Genomic DNA, 18766 nt, shown 5'->3' on the forward strand with positions numbered 1-18766 from the left:
GAAGAGGGAAAAAATCAATGATAAAGAAACGCATATTTATTAACAAACCAGTATATTTGATGCCTTTGTTCATGTTGGTCGTTTATGCATTATTATATTTATGTAAGTACACATTTTAGTGTTTTTTTTGGCTTTGTATGCCTGCAGTTGCACGGTCTAATTCTATTTGTGTTTGTTTCTATGAAAGGTTTTTGGTGTTGTTTGGCTTTTAATTGTCAGTTTGTCTGTAAATTTGTCTCTAGGTATTTATGCAAAAACCTCTTGAAAAATGTGTTCGCGCGAATAACAAGATAACAGCGTTCTTAAATATCTAAATTAAGATTGAGGTTTTTTGTTTGTTAATGTTAGACAGTTTGCACGTGATTGCTTAACTGGATGTACGTGCGTTAAAATGAACGAGCAGGCATGTGAGTGAAGTGAATGTTCGTTTTGTGTTCATTCTCATGGATTTGCCATATTACACATTCTTTAAAGTGACATTTCCTTCTCTACACGTGCCTGCCTCAGTGTTTGTGTGTGTGTGTGTGTTTGTGTGAAATTTTCATTAAATATTTTGAATGAGTGGGTGATTTCGTTGTTGCATCATTAAGCAGGTGTTTGACTTATTTGTTTGTTGATCTGTTTAGCTGTTTAGTTTCATTAATTCATTCAACGTTATAATTTCTTTACGTTATATTTTTTTTCCTTATCATTTTTTTCCATTTTACTTGATGAATATGCCCCTAGAGGTATATTCGATTACAAACTTTTAAATAGGATTTTTGCTCTCAATGAAGGAATATGATAGTTTATTATTGTTTGGAAAGAATGATAGAAGCAAATAATATTTAATACAGAAACAACTGCCATATAATTATGCAATTGCATAATTCAGGGGTGGGCAAACAACGGCCCGCGGCTTCTTTAAAAGGTCGTCAGCCAGACATTATGACCAAAAAAGAGCCACAAATCTTAAAAAAAATTCACCCCCGGATCGAAAAAATTGCTGTTTAAGTACACATGCAGCTCTTCAAAGGTAAAATAGTTCCCAATGCGGCCCTCACAGCAAAGAGCTAGCCCACCCCTGGCATAATTCATACGAATTCCGGTTCTATTAGCTATGATAAGAATTTAGCCAGAGATTTTAGGAGAGGAAGCAATAATAAATTAGCGATTGTTATTCATTGCATGTGTTCTACTTTGTTTAAAAATTTCAATAAATCTATTTGTATACGTTATGAGTTGATATAGGGGTATCTCTTCTTACGATTTAAAATTCTTCTTTAATTCGTTAATTTCATAATGAAAAAATGGGTTGATTAGAACTTAATTTAAATTAATTTAAATTAATTAATTAAAATAAACTCAAACTAGATTAAGTTTAACCGATAAATTGAATATTTTTTTATGAGTAACATAAACGTTCACAATTAAACTATTCATACAAAGTCAAATTATTCATTTTTCGCGCCGTTACAAAAATGTTCCCGGCAGACGCTTGTTGTCTCCGTCCATCCACTTCGAATGGTAGGAATTGTTTGGTTTTTTGGTACTTACTTGCAGCCTTCATGGAGCGTTAGATCTGTTCAATTTATTCTTTATTTAACAATTTAACAAAAAAATTTATTCTTTAATGATATGTAGTGAAATTACATTGTATATCCAATTTTGAACATCAAACATATTTCCAATGATAGTTTCAAACGACAAAGTATATATTTATTTTCGAATAAAAATTTAGAGCACTCCAATAAGAAACAAAATTCAAAACTTGCAAACAATTTCATTAAAAAATGTATTCAAACTCACTCATCACGATGTTCAAATCGCATTTCAACGATCACTCAAATGATTGTAAGCCAAAAAATTAAATATTATGTTACAATACATTATTATTTCAAATTAATATCATTATCATGACGGTTCGATGCAATCTCGCAACTACAAACAAGTGTCAGTTGTCATGAACATTGAACCTATCGTCAAACAACTCCTTTCCTCAACAGTAAATCATCTTGCGTGTTTGGCCCAATACATCTAGATACGTCTAGACCATTACATCAACGTATATTTTACAAAATGTGTATTCAGATGTTAGAGATTTATAATGTTAGCCTTGTTGCAAGGCTCCAAAATTGGACAATTTTCCAGCTTTAGAGCACTTCAGCATGTAGCATGGTTAATTTATTCACATGGTTTGCGTACTTCAACGGTGGTACCCACCGGTCTTCAATTGTCGCTAGTGTTGCATATCTCTTCTGATGACAAACTTGAATATAGAGTGAATTCTAACATTATATAAAAATAAAATGGTAATGATTTAAGTTCGAATTTAAAACTGAAATCGTTTTTAGTTTTACGACGAAAAAATAAAATTCTGTATTGCAAATCTACAAACTTTTTAATAGGAATTCTACTTCGTATTCAACAACTTAACAACTGACGTAGAAAAAAACTACCAAACTGGTCATTATTCGAATTTTTAACTTCCCTAAAACTTTTAAACCGTTGTACGAACTAAACAAGAAACAGAGTAATTTTCATAAGGCAAGTGTTTTTATAGTACAACATAACAAAACACTCAGCACACATGCCTGTTAACTTAGGCAACATGAAAAGAGAAACATTGTATTAATCTGCTCAATAGTTAAGAATTGTAATAATCTGTTCAATAATTATAGTTGTCAAGTCACCATCATGGTAAAAATTATTATCAGTTATCATTGTGATTAACAGTGGTTCTCTAAACATCATAGAAAGTCCTAACTATACAAAGTAGAGTCAATGAATAGTTACAAGTGGTAAGGTTGTTGTAACAAAAATTATGACGATTCAAGCCCTGTTATCTCCACCATCTTCACCAACGCTAGCATCCGTCTTTCTGATTTTTTGTTTCGGTTCGCTAGCTTCAGCACCATCTTCAGCAACATCGCCCTCGTTTCTATCATCAGCTACTTGTGTTGTTTGATTGTCAGCAACGTGCTCTGACGTTTGGTGAGAACCAGCGTCATCATCATCTTTATCTTGGGTAGGTGCAGGCGTATTTAACATTCTTTTGAGTTCTCTTTCTTTCGATTCCATACTTTCGTTCGCGTTATTCTCGCCTACAACCATTTGTTCTTCCGTTTCCATGGCGGTTCTGTGGAAAAAAAAATTTATCTGGTGAAAAGTAGCTATGAAAATTATGAGAAAAATAATAAACAAAACCACAAAATGATGACAAACATCTTGTTAGCCTCCACATCAGCATTCTCTTCTTCATCATCAGTGTCATCATCATCATCGTTATCACTTCCCTGTCTCTCGGTCAGTTTGTGCTGATGAGAGGACGATGTTGCGAGTGCTGATGATGATGCTTCTGCTGATGATAGTGATGACGCTAGTTCAGTCGGTGGTTTCAAGGCTTCGTTCAGTGCAGCCTGTATGTGAAGTTAAACAAGCAAGCAACGTCACCGACAAGCACTAGTTATAATTACGGAACAAATGAACAAAACTTTCATTGAATAAAGCATAAAAACGAACAAATATCAAAAAAATCTTTCTAAAAATCTTGCATAAATTATGAAAAAAAAACGAAGAAATCAAACAACAGAACCCACCATCTGTTGGTACTGCAGCTGCTGTTGTCTGATCAGTTGCTGAACGTGTTCCTTGTAGAAGTCGAAAACGTACTGCGTCATGTGGGGCATGTTTTCCATGACCAGTGGGGTGCCAGGGGGTGGGACTTCGTTCTTAGAGGGATGTCAGGTTTGTTTATTTGATGTTAACAATCGTTGTTGTAAATAATTAGTAATAATTAATAATTCATCAAAATATTTAAAAATGCATTACGCTGATGCCCACAACGTAACAGCACTAAATGAAACAACACCCCCAACAAGACCCATGCCAACTGACCAGTCTGTGAGTAGCGAAACGCTCGAATGGAGCGAGCCACAGCTTCATCGGCCTCTTCATCAGCTGACTGAACGTGGGCGTCAACTCGAAGCAGTTCTGAAACAGTGACACCCGACCGAAAATGTAGAGGCCCAATCTAGCGCGGGACATCGCCACCACCAGCCTACGCACATCTCTGGTGACAGAATATTAGTTGTGTAGGCGTTCTTTTTTTTTAAATTTTTTCGGCTGTAAAACAGCCTCCAAATTCATCGAATTTACATAGTTAAAAAGAGAAAGTCGCACGACAACGCAGTCGTGTGTAGAGATATTATACCATCTCCACCACTATATTATTAATGGTTCAGTCTTACCGATATAAAAAGTAGCTAACAAACACGACGATGCAACAACAAATACAACAGCGGGAAACACAGTAACAACAAAAACAACAATAAAAACTCGGTAAAAGCAACAACAAGAGAGTAGAAAAATAGCAACACAAAACCTCAAGACAGCTACAAAACAACAACAAAATGCTCAAGAACACAGGCAGCAATATTAAATAACCTGAGGTGGCCAACATTCTTGGTCCTCACAAGACTGAGCAGTATGTAGTCATTTTGCTGACCCTGGTACCTGTCCACTGTGGTCACCTAGAGTTCAAAGGTCAAAGCATAAAGCTCAAACATCATTTAGTAATTGCAAAATATATTACAACTACTTTATATACTCCATTATTTTGTTCACTAATTACATTAAATTTTATGTATACAGTTTGAAATGTTTTAAGATCAAAGAACAACATTTTTTTAAAAGATTTTTCATGCTTTTGTAGTTAAAGAGTTTATAAGGGCAATGCGTATATATTAAAATATTTGAAATACATTAAAAATAATCAGCCACTCTCTCTCTTTCTCTCTCTCTCTCTTTCTCTGTGTGCTATATCACTGATACCCCAAAGAATTAATTAGGAGAGAGAGAGAGAGAGAGAGAGAGAGAGAGAGAGAAAAAAAATTGGACATAAAAGAACAAACCTTGAGAGGTCTGCCGAGTAGTTTGTTGTTGGCGCACCTGCGCTGAATGACATCTCTGATGAGGTGCTTCTGTCCGTTGTACGTCGTCAGAATGGTTATCTGGTCGGCTGGGTAGCCAATCAACCTCATGTACGTGTACAGGGCAACTACGTACTCCGCTTCTGCTAAGTTCTTTGAGGTAGTAAGATAGGGAAGGTTAGAAGTTAAAAATAAATGAATGAATGAATGGATGAATGAATGAATGAATGAATTAATAGACAAATGACTAAATTACTAACAATCAAAATTAACAGATGTAAAAATGAAAAAATAATTACTAAATAGGAATCGACTAAACAACATGTATCTTATATAATCTCTACAATCACCGCGACACTCATGCGTCATCTCCGCTGTACCATCTACATTCTTCCAACTGCAACCTCAATCTTCACCACTACTCTGGAACAAACACAGCACGAGAAAGCATACTCTCAGATGAAAACCTGATAGAAGTAGGGATTAGGCTCCGACTCGCCGACGCCGTTGAAATCTTGCACGTCGATGAGTTGGAAGTCGAAGAAGAAGCCGGGGTTGGCCTGCTTGTACTCGGGGCGCATGAGAATGTGTGGCAGGTTGCCCAGGTTCTTGTACCTCCAGTTGAATAAGTTGCATATGCTGTGTGGGTGGTGATGGTGGTGGTTAATCTTTAAACTTGTAATGATGAAGTGACTGGTTTAGGTGAAATAACTGATTGTCAAGTAAAGAACGACCCCGACCTTGGCCTAGAACGACCTTGAGCATCAAGGTCAACAGTGGGAATTCCCAGACGAACGAATCTCGTGAAGAGAGATTGTTCCATGTTGCTGAACTTCTGGAAGGCCATGTTCTTGATGACGGGAGGAAGTTGGTGGTGGTCGCCGATCATGATCCACCTCTTCAGACGGTTGATTCCATGCTCCGGGTTCTATAACATCCATGTTTAATACGTTAATTAATTTATTTATTTGAGAATAAGTAATAATCATCGCAGCTCTTTCGTTGATTTCACTTCATCATTTGTTGTGAATGCAAAAATCAAATTAAAATCAGATTCATCAAAACTCCACCGCCAACACACCATCGTTCACATCATCAGCAGCACTCACCTGTAGCAAGAGAGGTATGAAAGTTTCAATCTCCAGTATCTGGGCTGCCTCCTCCATCAGGATGTTCTCGTACTGGAAGCCTGCCTCCACCAGATCTCTCCTCTTCAGAGCAGCGTGCGTACACGTCATGGCAATTATTTTGGCCTCCTTGATCAGCAGGTACCTCGATCGATCCCTCCCATTTCGAAGCAGCTCAAATGGACGAAACTCCTGGGTGATGTTTTGCGCGCGCGCGCGTGTGTGTGTGTGTACGTACGTGCGTATGTGTGGGTTGTTTCCTATGAATGAAGTTATATCAAAACGTTATATAGTGAAGAAGAAACAAAAGACAAAAATAACATTATTAGAAATTATTTTTTCAAATCAATTAGATACAATTTATTTAGACAATGAAAAATATACTTTTTAGTTATAGATTTAATGCAAGCTCATACTTGGATGACATGAAACAAATTTTACAAACGTAGCCTTTCTCAGCTAGCTTCAATTCACCCATGAAGAAAACACTTTTTTTAGTAACAAATTCATACTTGCGTGATAGAAAGCAATTTTTAAAAACTCGACCCACCTCGAGTTGTTTGAAGATCTTGTTGACGTAAGTAAAGCAGCCACGTGCCACCTCAAGGTCCTCTTCAAATGAATCCTTCTTAAAGAGGGGCTTTGGTGCGTCCTCAAAGAATCGATGGAATGGAAAGCACTTGGAAACCAATACCGTGTCTTCAACTGCGTTCGACGACTGACGTGGAGAATGTAAAATGTCATTTATTCCCGAGATATTACGTGCTAATTGATTGGCTGGAACGCTATAACGAATGCAGTTAGATCATAGCGACTAGAGGCCTTTAGTGACTAAACAAATGACCATCCATCAAAATTGTTATAACTAATCTGAGGAAAGTAGATGGAAATAAAAAGCAGTACCTCATCCTTCCTGGCTGTGTTGATGTCATTAAAAAATTTCTCCTGCCTGGCCAGGATCTGATGGAATTGTTGTTGGTGGTGGAATTTATTGATGACAACTTCGTTTAAAGATTACCAGTATGGCATATAAAATAATTGAGCTGACAATTTTGTCAGGTTTAAAGGGCTTGGAGTCGAATGCATGCAATTATATTAGTCTAAACTAATGGACAAATCAATGAACGAAAGAATAAACGGAAAAACGAATAAATAAATGAATAAATCGACCAATCGATTGACAAACGACAAATCAAAACCCACAGAAAAGAATAAAAACCAGGAACGAACCTCTTGAACATGAAAATAGCCAGCCAGTTCACAAGTGTACTCATGATTCAGTGGCAGGTTCAAACTCTGGTGCAGCCTGCTGACATGCTGCAACAGTTCCAACCTCTGCTCCAGTACGAAATTCACACGACCGTACCTGGAGAAGATGCAAGTTGCAGATACAAACACATGCAGATAATGATGAATACTTCCATGAATATTGGGTGAATGACAATGTTTACTGGTTTGATGCATGTTGTGTGTAACAGAATAACAGAAATGAGCTGTTGTATGTTTATTTATTCACTCCACATCCATATATCCATCTATCCATACACTATCCGTCTATTCTTTTATTCATTCACTAATCTATTCATCCATATATCCATTCCTTCATATACCTATCCATAGATCCATCTACGCATTCGTCAGTTCATCCATCCATATTCCATATATATCAATCTATCTAATCACTGATCCAACCATCCATCCATCCATCTATCCTACCATAGAAACGAACGAACCTGCTGTAATCACTTTCAGTCTCCAGTTCCTCCTCTCCGTGACCCAACCTAAGCAGATGGCGCTCCTCCACATCCAATTGCATGATCTTCTCAAACAATTGATTCAAAGCCTGAATGTTTTTTTGTCAATAAAAATAAGAATGCACTTACCGTGCTCATTGATATTCACGATAAAATAACCCGCAACATGTGATGGAATATACTATAAAAATTCTAAATATCGTGTCTATAAGGCGCGGTGGTGTAATGGTTGAGACGCCTGGCATCGATCTCGCAGCGAATGAGTTCGAATGCAATTAGAGCCTCGCCTACCCCAGGCAATGAAGACCAAACAGCAAAATAAATAACCAGACAAAAATAGCGACATAGAACCTGATTGGAGTGAGTGACGATGAGAGTCCGTTGTTCGGGGAAGTTGTGGTAGATGTTGGAGATGATCTGGACGGCAACGTCCGTCTTGCCAGTTCCAGGAGGACCAACAACCTAAATTTTAATTTCAAATAAGTTGGGATGTATGCCTGTGTGCGTGCGTGTGCCTGTGTGCGTGCGTGTGTGTTGCTGGTGTGAGGCGGGCCTAGATGTTTTTATATTAGTAATGACGTAATGACAGAACATGTTTTTATATTAGTAATGACACAACATGGATAAATTACATTATTTACCAACAATTAGACACGTGAAAACGAATAAGATGTCTACAAGTTTATTAATGAACATGAATGAACTGCAAGAGACTTCGGTGATGCTACTTAGTTAATGTTCTAGAAATTCGAAATTCTAACGGTGCAAACTACTTACACTTCAACTGATACAGTAACCTATTGAAGAATTATTCAGATAACAATATATTCATTTTAGAACACAAGCAATAATGATCAGTAATTCATCCAATGAAAAATTCTATACACGTGTGTTGTTAATTCAGATTACTCAAAAAAAGACTCAACCCCTCACCCCCCCACTTGACCTACCATGGTCAGCCCTGGTTGCATCCCGGATCTGATGGCTTCGATTTGTGTCGGTGTAAAAAAGATCTGGTTTCTGTTACGTGGTAGGATGGATTTGTGAGAAAATTTTGGTTTGGCTAGTAAGTATAATCGCGACAACAACAACCATCATCTGTGTCGCAATCCCAATCATTATCAACCATCAACACCATCATCAACTATCACCGTAATCACCTCCTAGGTTGATTGAACCGATAAGGACCCCTGTTTGCATGTTTGTAAGGGTGAACGATTATCGTATCTTTCATGTTAGAATCACCCTCCACACTCTTTGAGTCGTTCAACTTGCAAAATGTCAACCTGAAATGTTCATTAGTACGTTTATGATTCATCAAATGAGCGAGGATCCTTTTTGCATTTAAACCAGGCAACTGAGAAACAGGACCAGGCACCTCTACCCATTAAGCCATCGGGCCGCCCATGCAAGCAAGCAAACAAACCTATACGGTGGCTGATCGTCAATAGCTTCAACTTTCTTTCCGTCACCATCCTCCCCTTCAACAGGAAGAACACCATTGGCACGTTCGTCGTTGTAAACATGCTTGGTGGCGAGGATGACGTCATGGTGAGGAAAGGAGGCTTTGAGGTGATCGAAATTCAGGAATGTGTCGTTCCAATCCATCGTTTGAATGTTGTTTGGCAGTCTGATCAATTGGCGTGCGTGGTGAATAACAACGTAGGTTAATTATTTTCTAAAACTTTTATACATGTTCATATTGTTCATCATTCGCAATGGCACATTAACACAAATGTCCACAGAGTAATTGTATAAAAAAATTACAACCACTTTTCAACCACGAGAAAAAGTGTGACACAGTGAAACTTTATTATTATTATTTTTTAAAAAATCAGAATCTGACAGGCACAGGCAGAAGCTTTCACATCTGCAGTCTCAATTAACAATCAACCAGTAGCCAAAAATTTTTAAACTAAATTTTTTTACTATTGTCTGTGATATTAATTTGTTACTTCTGTTCACGATATTGCAACTTCCACATTTAGACACACAAGTCGTTGTCAGACGTCCATAGTAAATCAATCTTCGAACGGATCCACCAGCTAAAACTTTCGCACAACAATTTATACATACACTCAGCGGCTAAGATACTTAACATGAGGCTCGAGCCTACTTGGAGTAATGAGCAGCCCAGGGATCACCGTAGCCCAGAATTATGTTAATGAGCCAGTCCGGGACGACGCAATTAATATTCATGAGGTCTCTGATGGTCTCCAGGACAGCTTTGAAGTTGTTTTCTTTCGGTTTCCGGCGGATGACCAAGTTGAATGTTTCATACGGGTCCTGTATTTGTTGTTGTCACGTGATGTAAATAATGATGCTTAATGTGACGTAGATGATGGAGCCAATGATGGCGTTAATGTGACGCAGACTGGTGACGTCAAAATTAATTTTCAATGTCAAGATGTCGATTGAAAAGCAGGTTATACTGAAACACCCTCATCAAAATACGCAACAACACAGCTGTACATACGTTCAAAATATTTCACGTGAAACCTAATTTCAAACTTTTGGTTAGCAATTATCATATGGGCTAGACGAACAAACGAATCGAGAGTTAAACTGCTTACTTCGTTGCCCTTGTTAATATTCATGAGGTCAGAATAGTACTGGTTAGCATCAAGGAACACGCGGAATGTTCTACTGTCTCCTGTAACTGTGGGTTTTGGCTCCACACCTATGTGTGTGTATATGTTTGTGTGTGTATATGTTTGTGTGTGCACATGTTTGTGTGGGTATATGTTTGTGTGTGTGTCTGTATGTTTGTGCGAGTATGCATATATACGTACGCAAAAAGAAAAAAAATTTAACCTTCCTCGATGACCTTGCCGGCGTCATCAAGCATCCCTTCAATTTCACAGCCTCTCACATAGGTCAGACCAACCTAAAGAACGTGTTTGCGTGCATATGTGGGAGAATGTGTGTGTGTGCGTGTGTGTGTGTGCGTGTTTAAATATGCGTGTGCGTACGTGTGTGTCAGTGCTGTGGGTATACTATAAACGCATACATGAAGCACAAAATCAGTAATATGTACAATAAAAACTACGACACACGAATCCTCCTCCTAACTCACTTGTGGTATGAATGGCTGGGTGAAATCGAACTTGTAGCCAGTTGGAAACTGTGGCCGGACGGTGACCAGGAAGATGACGTCATGTTTACGGAGGGCTGGTCATTTTAAATCATTATTATTTATAATTATTATTATTATAAATATTATTATCATTATTAATTCTTAAATAAGTGACAATAACAAAAAATAATATTGCAATACAGCACAACATACACAATCAACCAACCGAGCCATTCTTTGTGAAAGTTATTCTTCAGGTTGAGGCTGATGGTGAGGTCTGCTCTCACACAGGCTGGCTGGTTCTCGCCGACGTTCGGTTTGGCCACCTGTGTCGCACATGATGGTGCAAGTAAATGTACAGACACATAAAAACACGTACACACACATATCACAACACATACGCTATCCCATAGACACATAAAAACACGAACACATACACACACACACACACACACATACCAATACATGCACATCCACATAAAAAAAGATACACACATACAAACCAACGCATACACATTACACATCCACATAAAACACGTACACACACATATCAACACATACACATCCAAATAAAAAAGGTACACACACACACACACACACACATACCAACACATACACATCCACCTAAAAACACGTAAACACACACACATACCAATACATACACACCCACATAAAAACACGTACACACACATATCTACACATACACATTTACCTAGACACGTAGAAACACGTACGCACACACATACCAACACATACACATTTACATAGACACACATATCCAATACACACATACAAATAAATATACATTGAAAATATTCAAAATATATATATGAAGTATAATGAAAATATAATATTAGAGTTAACGTCACTGATGAAAATATAATAGAAAAGATACGGGGGATAAAGGAATGAGAGAAAGAGGCAGCCAGAAACAAGAAGTAGAAGGAAATAGAAAAAGAGATAAAAAGATTAAAAGAGAGGAAGAGAGAGAAAAAAAATGTGGAAAAAAGAGAGAATGAAAAATAGACAGACAGACAGACAGAAAGACAGACAGATAGATAAATAGATAGATAGATAGATAGATAGATAGATAGATAGATAGATAGATAGATAGATAGATAGATAGATAGATAGATAGATAGATAGATAGATAGATAGATAGATAGATAGATAGATAGATAGATAGATAGATAGATAGATAGATAGATAGATAGATAGATAGATAGATAGATAGATAGATAGATAGATAGATAGATAGATAGATAGATAGATAGATAGATAGATAGATAGATAGATAGATAGATTCCATCTCAACCCACCTCAACAACTGTAAAAGATGATATGGTGTGTGCCATGCGAGCGTAACCACCAAAATGACAATCACAATCTGCTCCAAGCCTAGAAATGATTAAGAAAATGGATTAAAGATTAGTATTATGATTAAGTATTAATAAAATGATTAAGGGTTAATACAATGATTAACAAAATGATTATGTAATGATATAATAATTAAGATTAACATAACAACTAGCGAATAGCATTGTCAAAAGACAACCCTGTTCGAATGATTAACGAACAAATAATAATAAAAAAAAACGCGTCACGAATTTACTACTTGAAGGCATTGAAACAATGAAGTTGAAAATTTTGTAAGAAAATAAAATTTCAAAAATAAATTACCATGGCTTCATCCTATAGACAGCGTCTTCAACATCTTGTCTAATTTCATCTGTTAAATATTAATAATTACAAGATTCATTCATTCTAATTTACTCTGGGAACGGGTGAACTTATCATAACCAAATATTTATGTAATTTTCAAAATTGAGATTCGAGTGAGTGATATTTTTCAACCTTTGCCATAACTTTACACAAATCTGATACCTCTCATTGAAAAAATCCTTTAAGCAACCAATAAACCAAAAGATAGATAGATAGATAGATAGATAGATAGATAGATAGATAGATAGATAGATAGATAGATAGATAGATAGATAGACAGATAGATAGATAGATTGATCAGTTCGTCAACAAAGAACATAACTCAATCAACAAACTTATGAATCAAGAAACTAACCAATCCGTAAAATTATCCACAGCCAACAACCAATCATTTGCGATTTATAACCAGCCAATCAACAGTAATGTTAATTACATCAAACGAGTAACTTACCACTAATTAACTGATTAAATCATTAACTAATTAATCCATTCAACTAATAATAATTAATAAATTAGACGACCAGTTAACCAAACAGATGGATCATAGAGTCAAACAAAGTCATAGTAAAAACCAGCCAAATATCCGTATAACACTAACAAGTAGACTCCAGTCTGAACAGGTTGAAGTTTCTCAGCAAGTAATCATGAATTGTGAGGAACTGGAGGTTCAACTTCGGCAAGGCCAGACCTCCTGGCAGACGAAAAATAAATTGAAAGTGGTTATAAATGATGATAAAGATGGTGCAATAGTTAAGGCTCTGCTGTTGTAGTGACTGGAACTTATGGCAAGGAGAACCCCATGAAAAATTAAGAAAAAAAAGCAGATACGGACCTGATGCGGCCTGCCTGCTCTCGACACCGGCTGCATACTCCACAGGCACGATATTTTCATTCCAAATAATCTGCTCAGTTGGGTAGAGAGGTGTGGTGTTCAGCTGCTCCAGTTGGGACTGCCTCAGCTCCAACTCGTAAATCTGAAATGATGGTTGCGGTTGCAGTTGTTGGGTGAATGTTTTTCTTATGAATTATTTAGAATATCAGACTCTGATAGGCACAAAATCGGTCGCATCAGGAAATAAAATAATATAAAATGAAAAAAAAAACAAATGAATGTATTTGTGTCTCGGGGTTTCAGTCTCACTTTGTGTTTCTTTAAAAATAACAGCTCTTCCACACATAGCCAGTTGTACACTTATACAGTACACACACACATTGTTTGACTTTTTCTTCAAAAAATTTTCTTTCTCAAAGATGCCTAAACACATACAGACATATACATTTCCCAACATTAAAATTCAATTATTATCAAACGTTTTGACATGGCAAAATTTATACTAAGTTTCTAAAATCACTGTGGACTGAGCCAACAAAATATGAAGCAAAAAGTATAATAGGAGGCTAACTAATAATTCAAGAAGGTAATCGCTGCTGTATTCTGTTGTGTCATGTTCCACATGTTGTTGTAGTTGTTGCTGAGATTGTTGTTGTGATTGTTGTTGTGACTGGGGTGGTTGTTGCATAGGCAGTACTTCTTGTTGTTTCTTATCAGGTTCACTTTCTTCTCGCTGTAGTTGTTGAGATGTTGGTTGCTGCCCTCCGTTTTCTTCTGATTCCATATCACTGACTTGCTGTTGTTGTTGTGGAAGAAGTTGTTGTTGTGGAGAAAGTAGCTGTTGTAGTTGTTGTTGTTGCTGTTGTTGTTTGTTAGGAGAGGGAACTAGGAGCATGGCGGCCACCAACTCGTGGAGCCTCTTGTTCCTTGAGGTGATTGAAAATTTTTTTATTCAACGTTTTTTCAACAGCCACTAACTTCATTTAATTACTTGATTAATAATAATAATTATTATTATTATAATAATAATAATCCAACGTAATTAGTAATAAAATTAAATAAGTTTTCTTCAACTACTGACTTAATTAATTACAGCTAAGAAGTTCTGAGTTAACATTTCAAAAAATATTCATTAAAATTACTAAAGATTATTAAAATTATAACAAAAAAGTCACAAAAAAATTATGAAAACGTCAAAGAAGTTGCCAGAAAAAGAAATCCTAACGGTAATGTTGAAAAATGCTTAATTAGTTGTTTTCGACAGTTGACATTTGAGGCACTCTGCAGGGCCACACTTTTCAATTCTGGAAAGTTCTTGAAGATTGCTTTCTGTTGTTGATGATAATGACGTGATAAAAATAAATACAGCATGACAGTACGAAGCCACTTTAAATAAATGTTAGAAGGCTGAATGCTTAGGGTGACTGGCACAGCTGTTGGACTGGGTTTAAATGCAAGAAGATCCATGCCAATCTCATTGGAATGTGTGATGTATTGGGTAGCGTGTATTTGTGGTTGGTGCCTCTGGAAAATGCTAAAAAGAGAATCTTATAAAAAAAGTTGCATGCCGCAGTATTAGTAAGTAAGTATTAACCTGCAATCTGGCCATCTTATCGTAGCAGCCAATGAGGACCTCACGCTCATTCAACGCCTCTCCTGATTTGTCGTTGATTTCAAACTTTGCATAGAATTGTAACATGTCCATTAATTCGGTGAATAACTTGCCTTCCTCTCGCTTCAGCAAGTTGCTTCCTCTGCATCTGTTTTGCGTATGTTGTTAGTGTTTGTATGATTGCTCTATTAATGAGCCAACCTACTAACCAACCAAACAGCCAACTGACTGATCAACCAGTCAACCAACCATCTAATCAACTGACCAGCCATTAAACCAGCCAACAATCTATCAACCTTATTAGCCAACAGCCAGCCGAACAACCGGCCAAACGAACAAACACAACTAACATAACAATGAAATGCTTGGAATGAAACAGAGTGTTGAACAATCTCCTGGTAGGCAGTTGGGCCAGCAAATCAATCATCCACTCAATGAATCTCTCACAATAATCCACTTTGTGCGGTTCTATGGGACCTTTAGCCATACAAAAATGACAAATATTAATTCTTAATACCAACTAATTAACATAAATGACAAAGGTCAATTCTTAATACTAACTAATTAACATAAATGACAAATACTAATTCTTAATACCAACTAATTAACATAAATGATAATTATTAATTCTTAATACTAACTAATAAACATAAATGACAAATATTAATTCTTAATACCAACTAATTAACATAAATGATAAGTAATAATTCTTAATACCAACTAATTAACATAAATGACAAATACTAATTCTTAATACTAACTAATTAACATAAATGATAATTATTAATTCTTAATACTAACTAATTAACATAAATTACTACAAATTAGCAAAGTTACTCTACTCAGTCAACTGACCGGTAACTTGAAACGACTGGACAACAGTTAGAAACTTGTCAAGGTGGTTAGCCAGGAAGTTCACCTCGACCTCTGCATCTACTTTTTTCTGGCCCTCCAACGAATCAAACGCCTTGTTTAACTTCTTCCAAACTTTTTTGTGTGTCGTGTTTTCTTCGAATATCCATTCTCTTAAGGACTGTGTGTTTGTGTGTGTGTACGTGCGTGTGTGTGTGATGATGGTTTGGTGATAGTTATGATGATATGATGATGGCATTAATGTTAAAAGTGATGATGGTATAGTTAGTTATGATGAAAAAAAACAATGGTCTTGGCCATATTGATGATGATGAGTTAATAAAAAAAAATTTAAAGTTGTTGCAAGCATAAAATCAACAACAGCACAAGCGCAAACAAACAAACAAACACACAAACTGACAAACACACAAACAAAACAAACACCATTAAACCGCCCACCTGATGAATATTCTTCCACATCAACAAAGTAACCAACTTCATCACCTGGTTCCTAACTAAATCACTCCCCTGGTAATATTAACAATTCACATTTTAAAATTCACTTTTTAAAAATATCCTCATCAAATTGCTACATTATCAAAGGTTCTATTGTAGAATTCACGTTGACTATGAGGAAGTTTGAATTTTTGAAATAAAAAAAAATTAATTTTAGAAAATAAATACAAAAAAACACAGAAAAAAAAACGAACAAGACTATTAAATGCGTGTATGAAGAAGGTGATGACGACGCAGAGCTCGGCATATGAGATGTCCTTCTCGAGGCTGATGAGGACAACTCTGTGGAAGAAGTCCTCAAACAATTCACCACTGGACTGGAAGCACTGGGAGGAATAAATAATAATAATAATAATAATTAACAATAATATTATCAATAATAACAATAATAATAATAATAACAACATTTTGGTGCACTGGTTTGAAAGTGTTGAATTATGTAAGGAAAAATGATTAATTAAGGACTGAGTGACTGATGAAAAAATAAATAAATAATATAATAATACAACTAATTTATAAATAATAATAAAAACAATAAATAATATTCACAGACATTCCAGGCTGGAACTCTTTCTCTGAACTTCTCGTTAACCATAGACACGATGCAGAGGACGTGGGCTCGAGTTGACTGGCATCAATAATAATAATAATAATAATAATAATCAAAACAATAATAATAATAAGATGATTATGATATGATTTTATTTCAACATCACCTCTCAATTTTGACTGAAAATTTATTTATAAAAATTAATTTAATAAATGAATATTTTAATAAGTTGTAGAAACTGTGAAAGGTGAATAAAAAATTTTACCTTGATGGTATAATTCGGCCATAAATAATTTTCTAAAAACTGATTGTATTCCAATAGCATAATTCTTCTAGTGGAGTAGCTGGATAATTTTTTTGAAAAATATTAATTATTTATATAAAAATATTCATTCATTTAAAAATGAATGAATGAATGATTTAACAAGTGAATGAATAAATGAATGAATGAAAGAAAGAATTTAAAAAAAAAAATGATATTATATCAGTTTAATATATGACGATTAAGATAATGTTATAAAAATACCACTTTTTCAAGTACGAATAGTAATAAAATTTTAATTAATTAATTATCGTTATTACAAATTGACAATTTTGAAAAAAAATAATAAAGAATGCTAAAAATAAAAAAAAACCAACTGTGTCTTCTTCAGCTCCATTGCATAAATATCATCAATAACCTTGAAGAGGAAAATTTAGAAAAAAATAAATTTATTTTTATAAAAATTGGAACATTAACAAATAAGTGATCTATAAAAAGTTAATTGACCTCACAAGCAATAGTGAATCTTTTTTAAAATCTGAATATCTATTTATCTGATTAATTAATTTATTCCATAGGTATTCCTATGGTATCCTCCATGTTTACAAATAATCATAATGTACATTATGATTGTTTGTAAACATGGACGATACCACAAGAATACCTATCTCACGTTTTACCTAATCTCTATAATACTCTTTCATTTAACTTGCATTTTTTTAAAAAATTGAAAATATTAAAAAAAATCAAGAAAAAATATTAATTCTTCATCTCTTAGCTACAGATGTCAATAACAAATTATCTAACATTTAATAGAGAATATGAAAAAACACCATATGATATTTTCAGTCTAAAGCAGACAAAACACTGAAAGACAAGGATAAAAATAAAAATGCCAGCATTTATATTTTAGAATTACCTGAGCATTATATGGTAGTCTTGGCAAATCACTGAATGGAGCCCAGTATTTTTTTGACAGCTGGAAATAAAATTTAAATATTCATACGTTATGGTTATGTTATGTTAATTACCAGTCTCCATGAATAAAAAACATCTGTGGGTTATTTTTAATTAATCTGAGTGATGAAAAAATGGTCAGATGAAAATGTTTTTTTCACCGTAATTATTATCTATAAAAAAAAATAAGAAATCCCACTGCTTCAGCAGTTCCACTAAAATAAAAACCAAATCAGAAAATAAAATTTTATTATCATTTATTTATTAATAAACAACAAAAATAAAATAAATTTACTTATTATTTAGAAGTTCTGTTAATAACAATACATAATAAAAAGTTAATTAAATTTTAAATTTTAGTAAATTAATCTGAATCACCTGCGTCAATACGTCAGCCTGGATTTGCTGGACAGTTGGAGCGATGTTAAATTTTCTCTTAGTCGCCATGTTACTAATTAATAAATAAAAAACTTTCCAAGCTAATCAATTTGACAAATTTTAAGCGGTTCGGTCCGAATCGTACACGATTGAACGTATTATCGCCTATTTCAAAACATGCATAGAAAAGATAGATATTTATATAATTGCCTTATGTA

At 35.0% G+C, this 18766-nt stretch overlaps 1 protein-coding gene across 1 annotated transcript; it reads right to left on the reverse strand.

Moving 5' to 3' along the window:
• Window positions 1-1601: 1601 nt before the first annotated feature.
• Window positions 1602-18626, reverse strand: HELRODRAFT_110053 (hypothetical protein). Its single transcript, XM_009014931.1, has 41 exons — window positions 18549-18626; window positions 18133-18192; window positions 17591-17631; window positions 17217-17295; window positions 16955-17029; window positions 16596-16727; window positions 16345-16413; window positions 15889-16066; window positions 15384-15510; window positions 15016-15181; window positions 14647-14750; window positions 14215-14347; window positions 13449-13548; window positions 13188-13280; window positions 12548-12596; window positions 12187-12265; window positions 11094-11193; window positions 10868-10962; window positions 10606-10678; window positions 10365-10471; window positions 9908-10077; window positions 9250-9421; window positions 8952-9037; window positions 8742-8811; window positions 8143-8253; window positions 7771-7880; window positions 7268-7403; window positions 6941-6997; window positions 6588-6755; window positions 6020-6229; window positions 5651-5838; window positions 5378-5549; window positions 4893-5063; window positions 4426-4511; window positions 3877-4051; window positions 3579-3710; window positions 3205-3398; window positions 2378-3118; window positions 2268-2271; window positions 1975-2244; window positions 1602-1926 (listed from the first exon to the last, which is right to left on the reverse strand). Exons 1-38 carry the CDS (start codon window positions 18615-18617, stop codon window positions 2812-2814), a joined length of 4644 nt encoding a protein of 1547 aa, XP_009013179.1. The 5' UTR covers window positions 18618-18626; the 3' UTR covers window positions 1602-1926; window positions 1975-2244; window positions 2268-2271; window positions 2378-2811.
• Window positions 18627-18766: the final 140 nt, after the last annotated feature.

This window comes from Helobdella robusta (assembly GCF_000326865.2).
Source record: "Helobdella robusta unplaced genomic scaffold HELROscaffold_14, whole genome shotgun sequence".
In the NCBI taxonomy this organism is placed as follows: domain Eukaryota; kingdom Metazoa; phylum Annelida; class Clitellata; order Rhynchobdellida; family Glossiphoniidae; genus Helobdella; species Helobdella robusta.

Excerpts from the sequence above, each read along its gene's own strand:
- HELRODRAFT_110053 (XM_009014931.1), bottom strand. The coding sequence starts at position 18,617 with ATGGCGACTAAGAGAAAATTTAACATCGCTCCAACTGTCCAGCAAATC. Across the intron at positions 9,038-9,249 it reads AGGATGGTGACGGAAAGAAA|GGTGATTCTAACATGAAAGA; the intron begins GTTGAAGCTATT and ends AAGAGTGTGGAG. Across the intron at positions 3,711-3,876 it reads GTTTCGCTACTCACAGACTG|AACGAAGTCCCACCCCCTGG; the intron begins GTCAGTTGGCAT and ends CATCCCTCTAAG.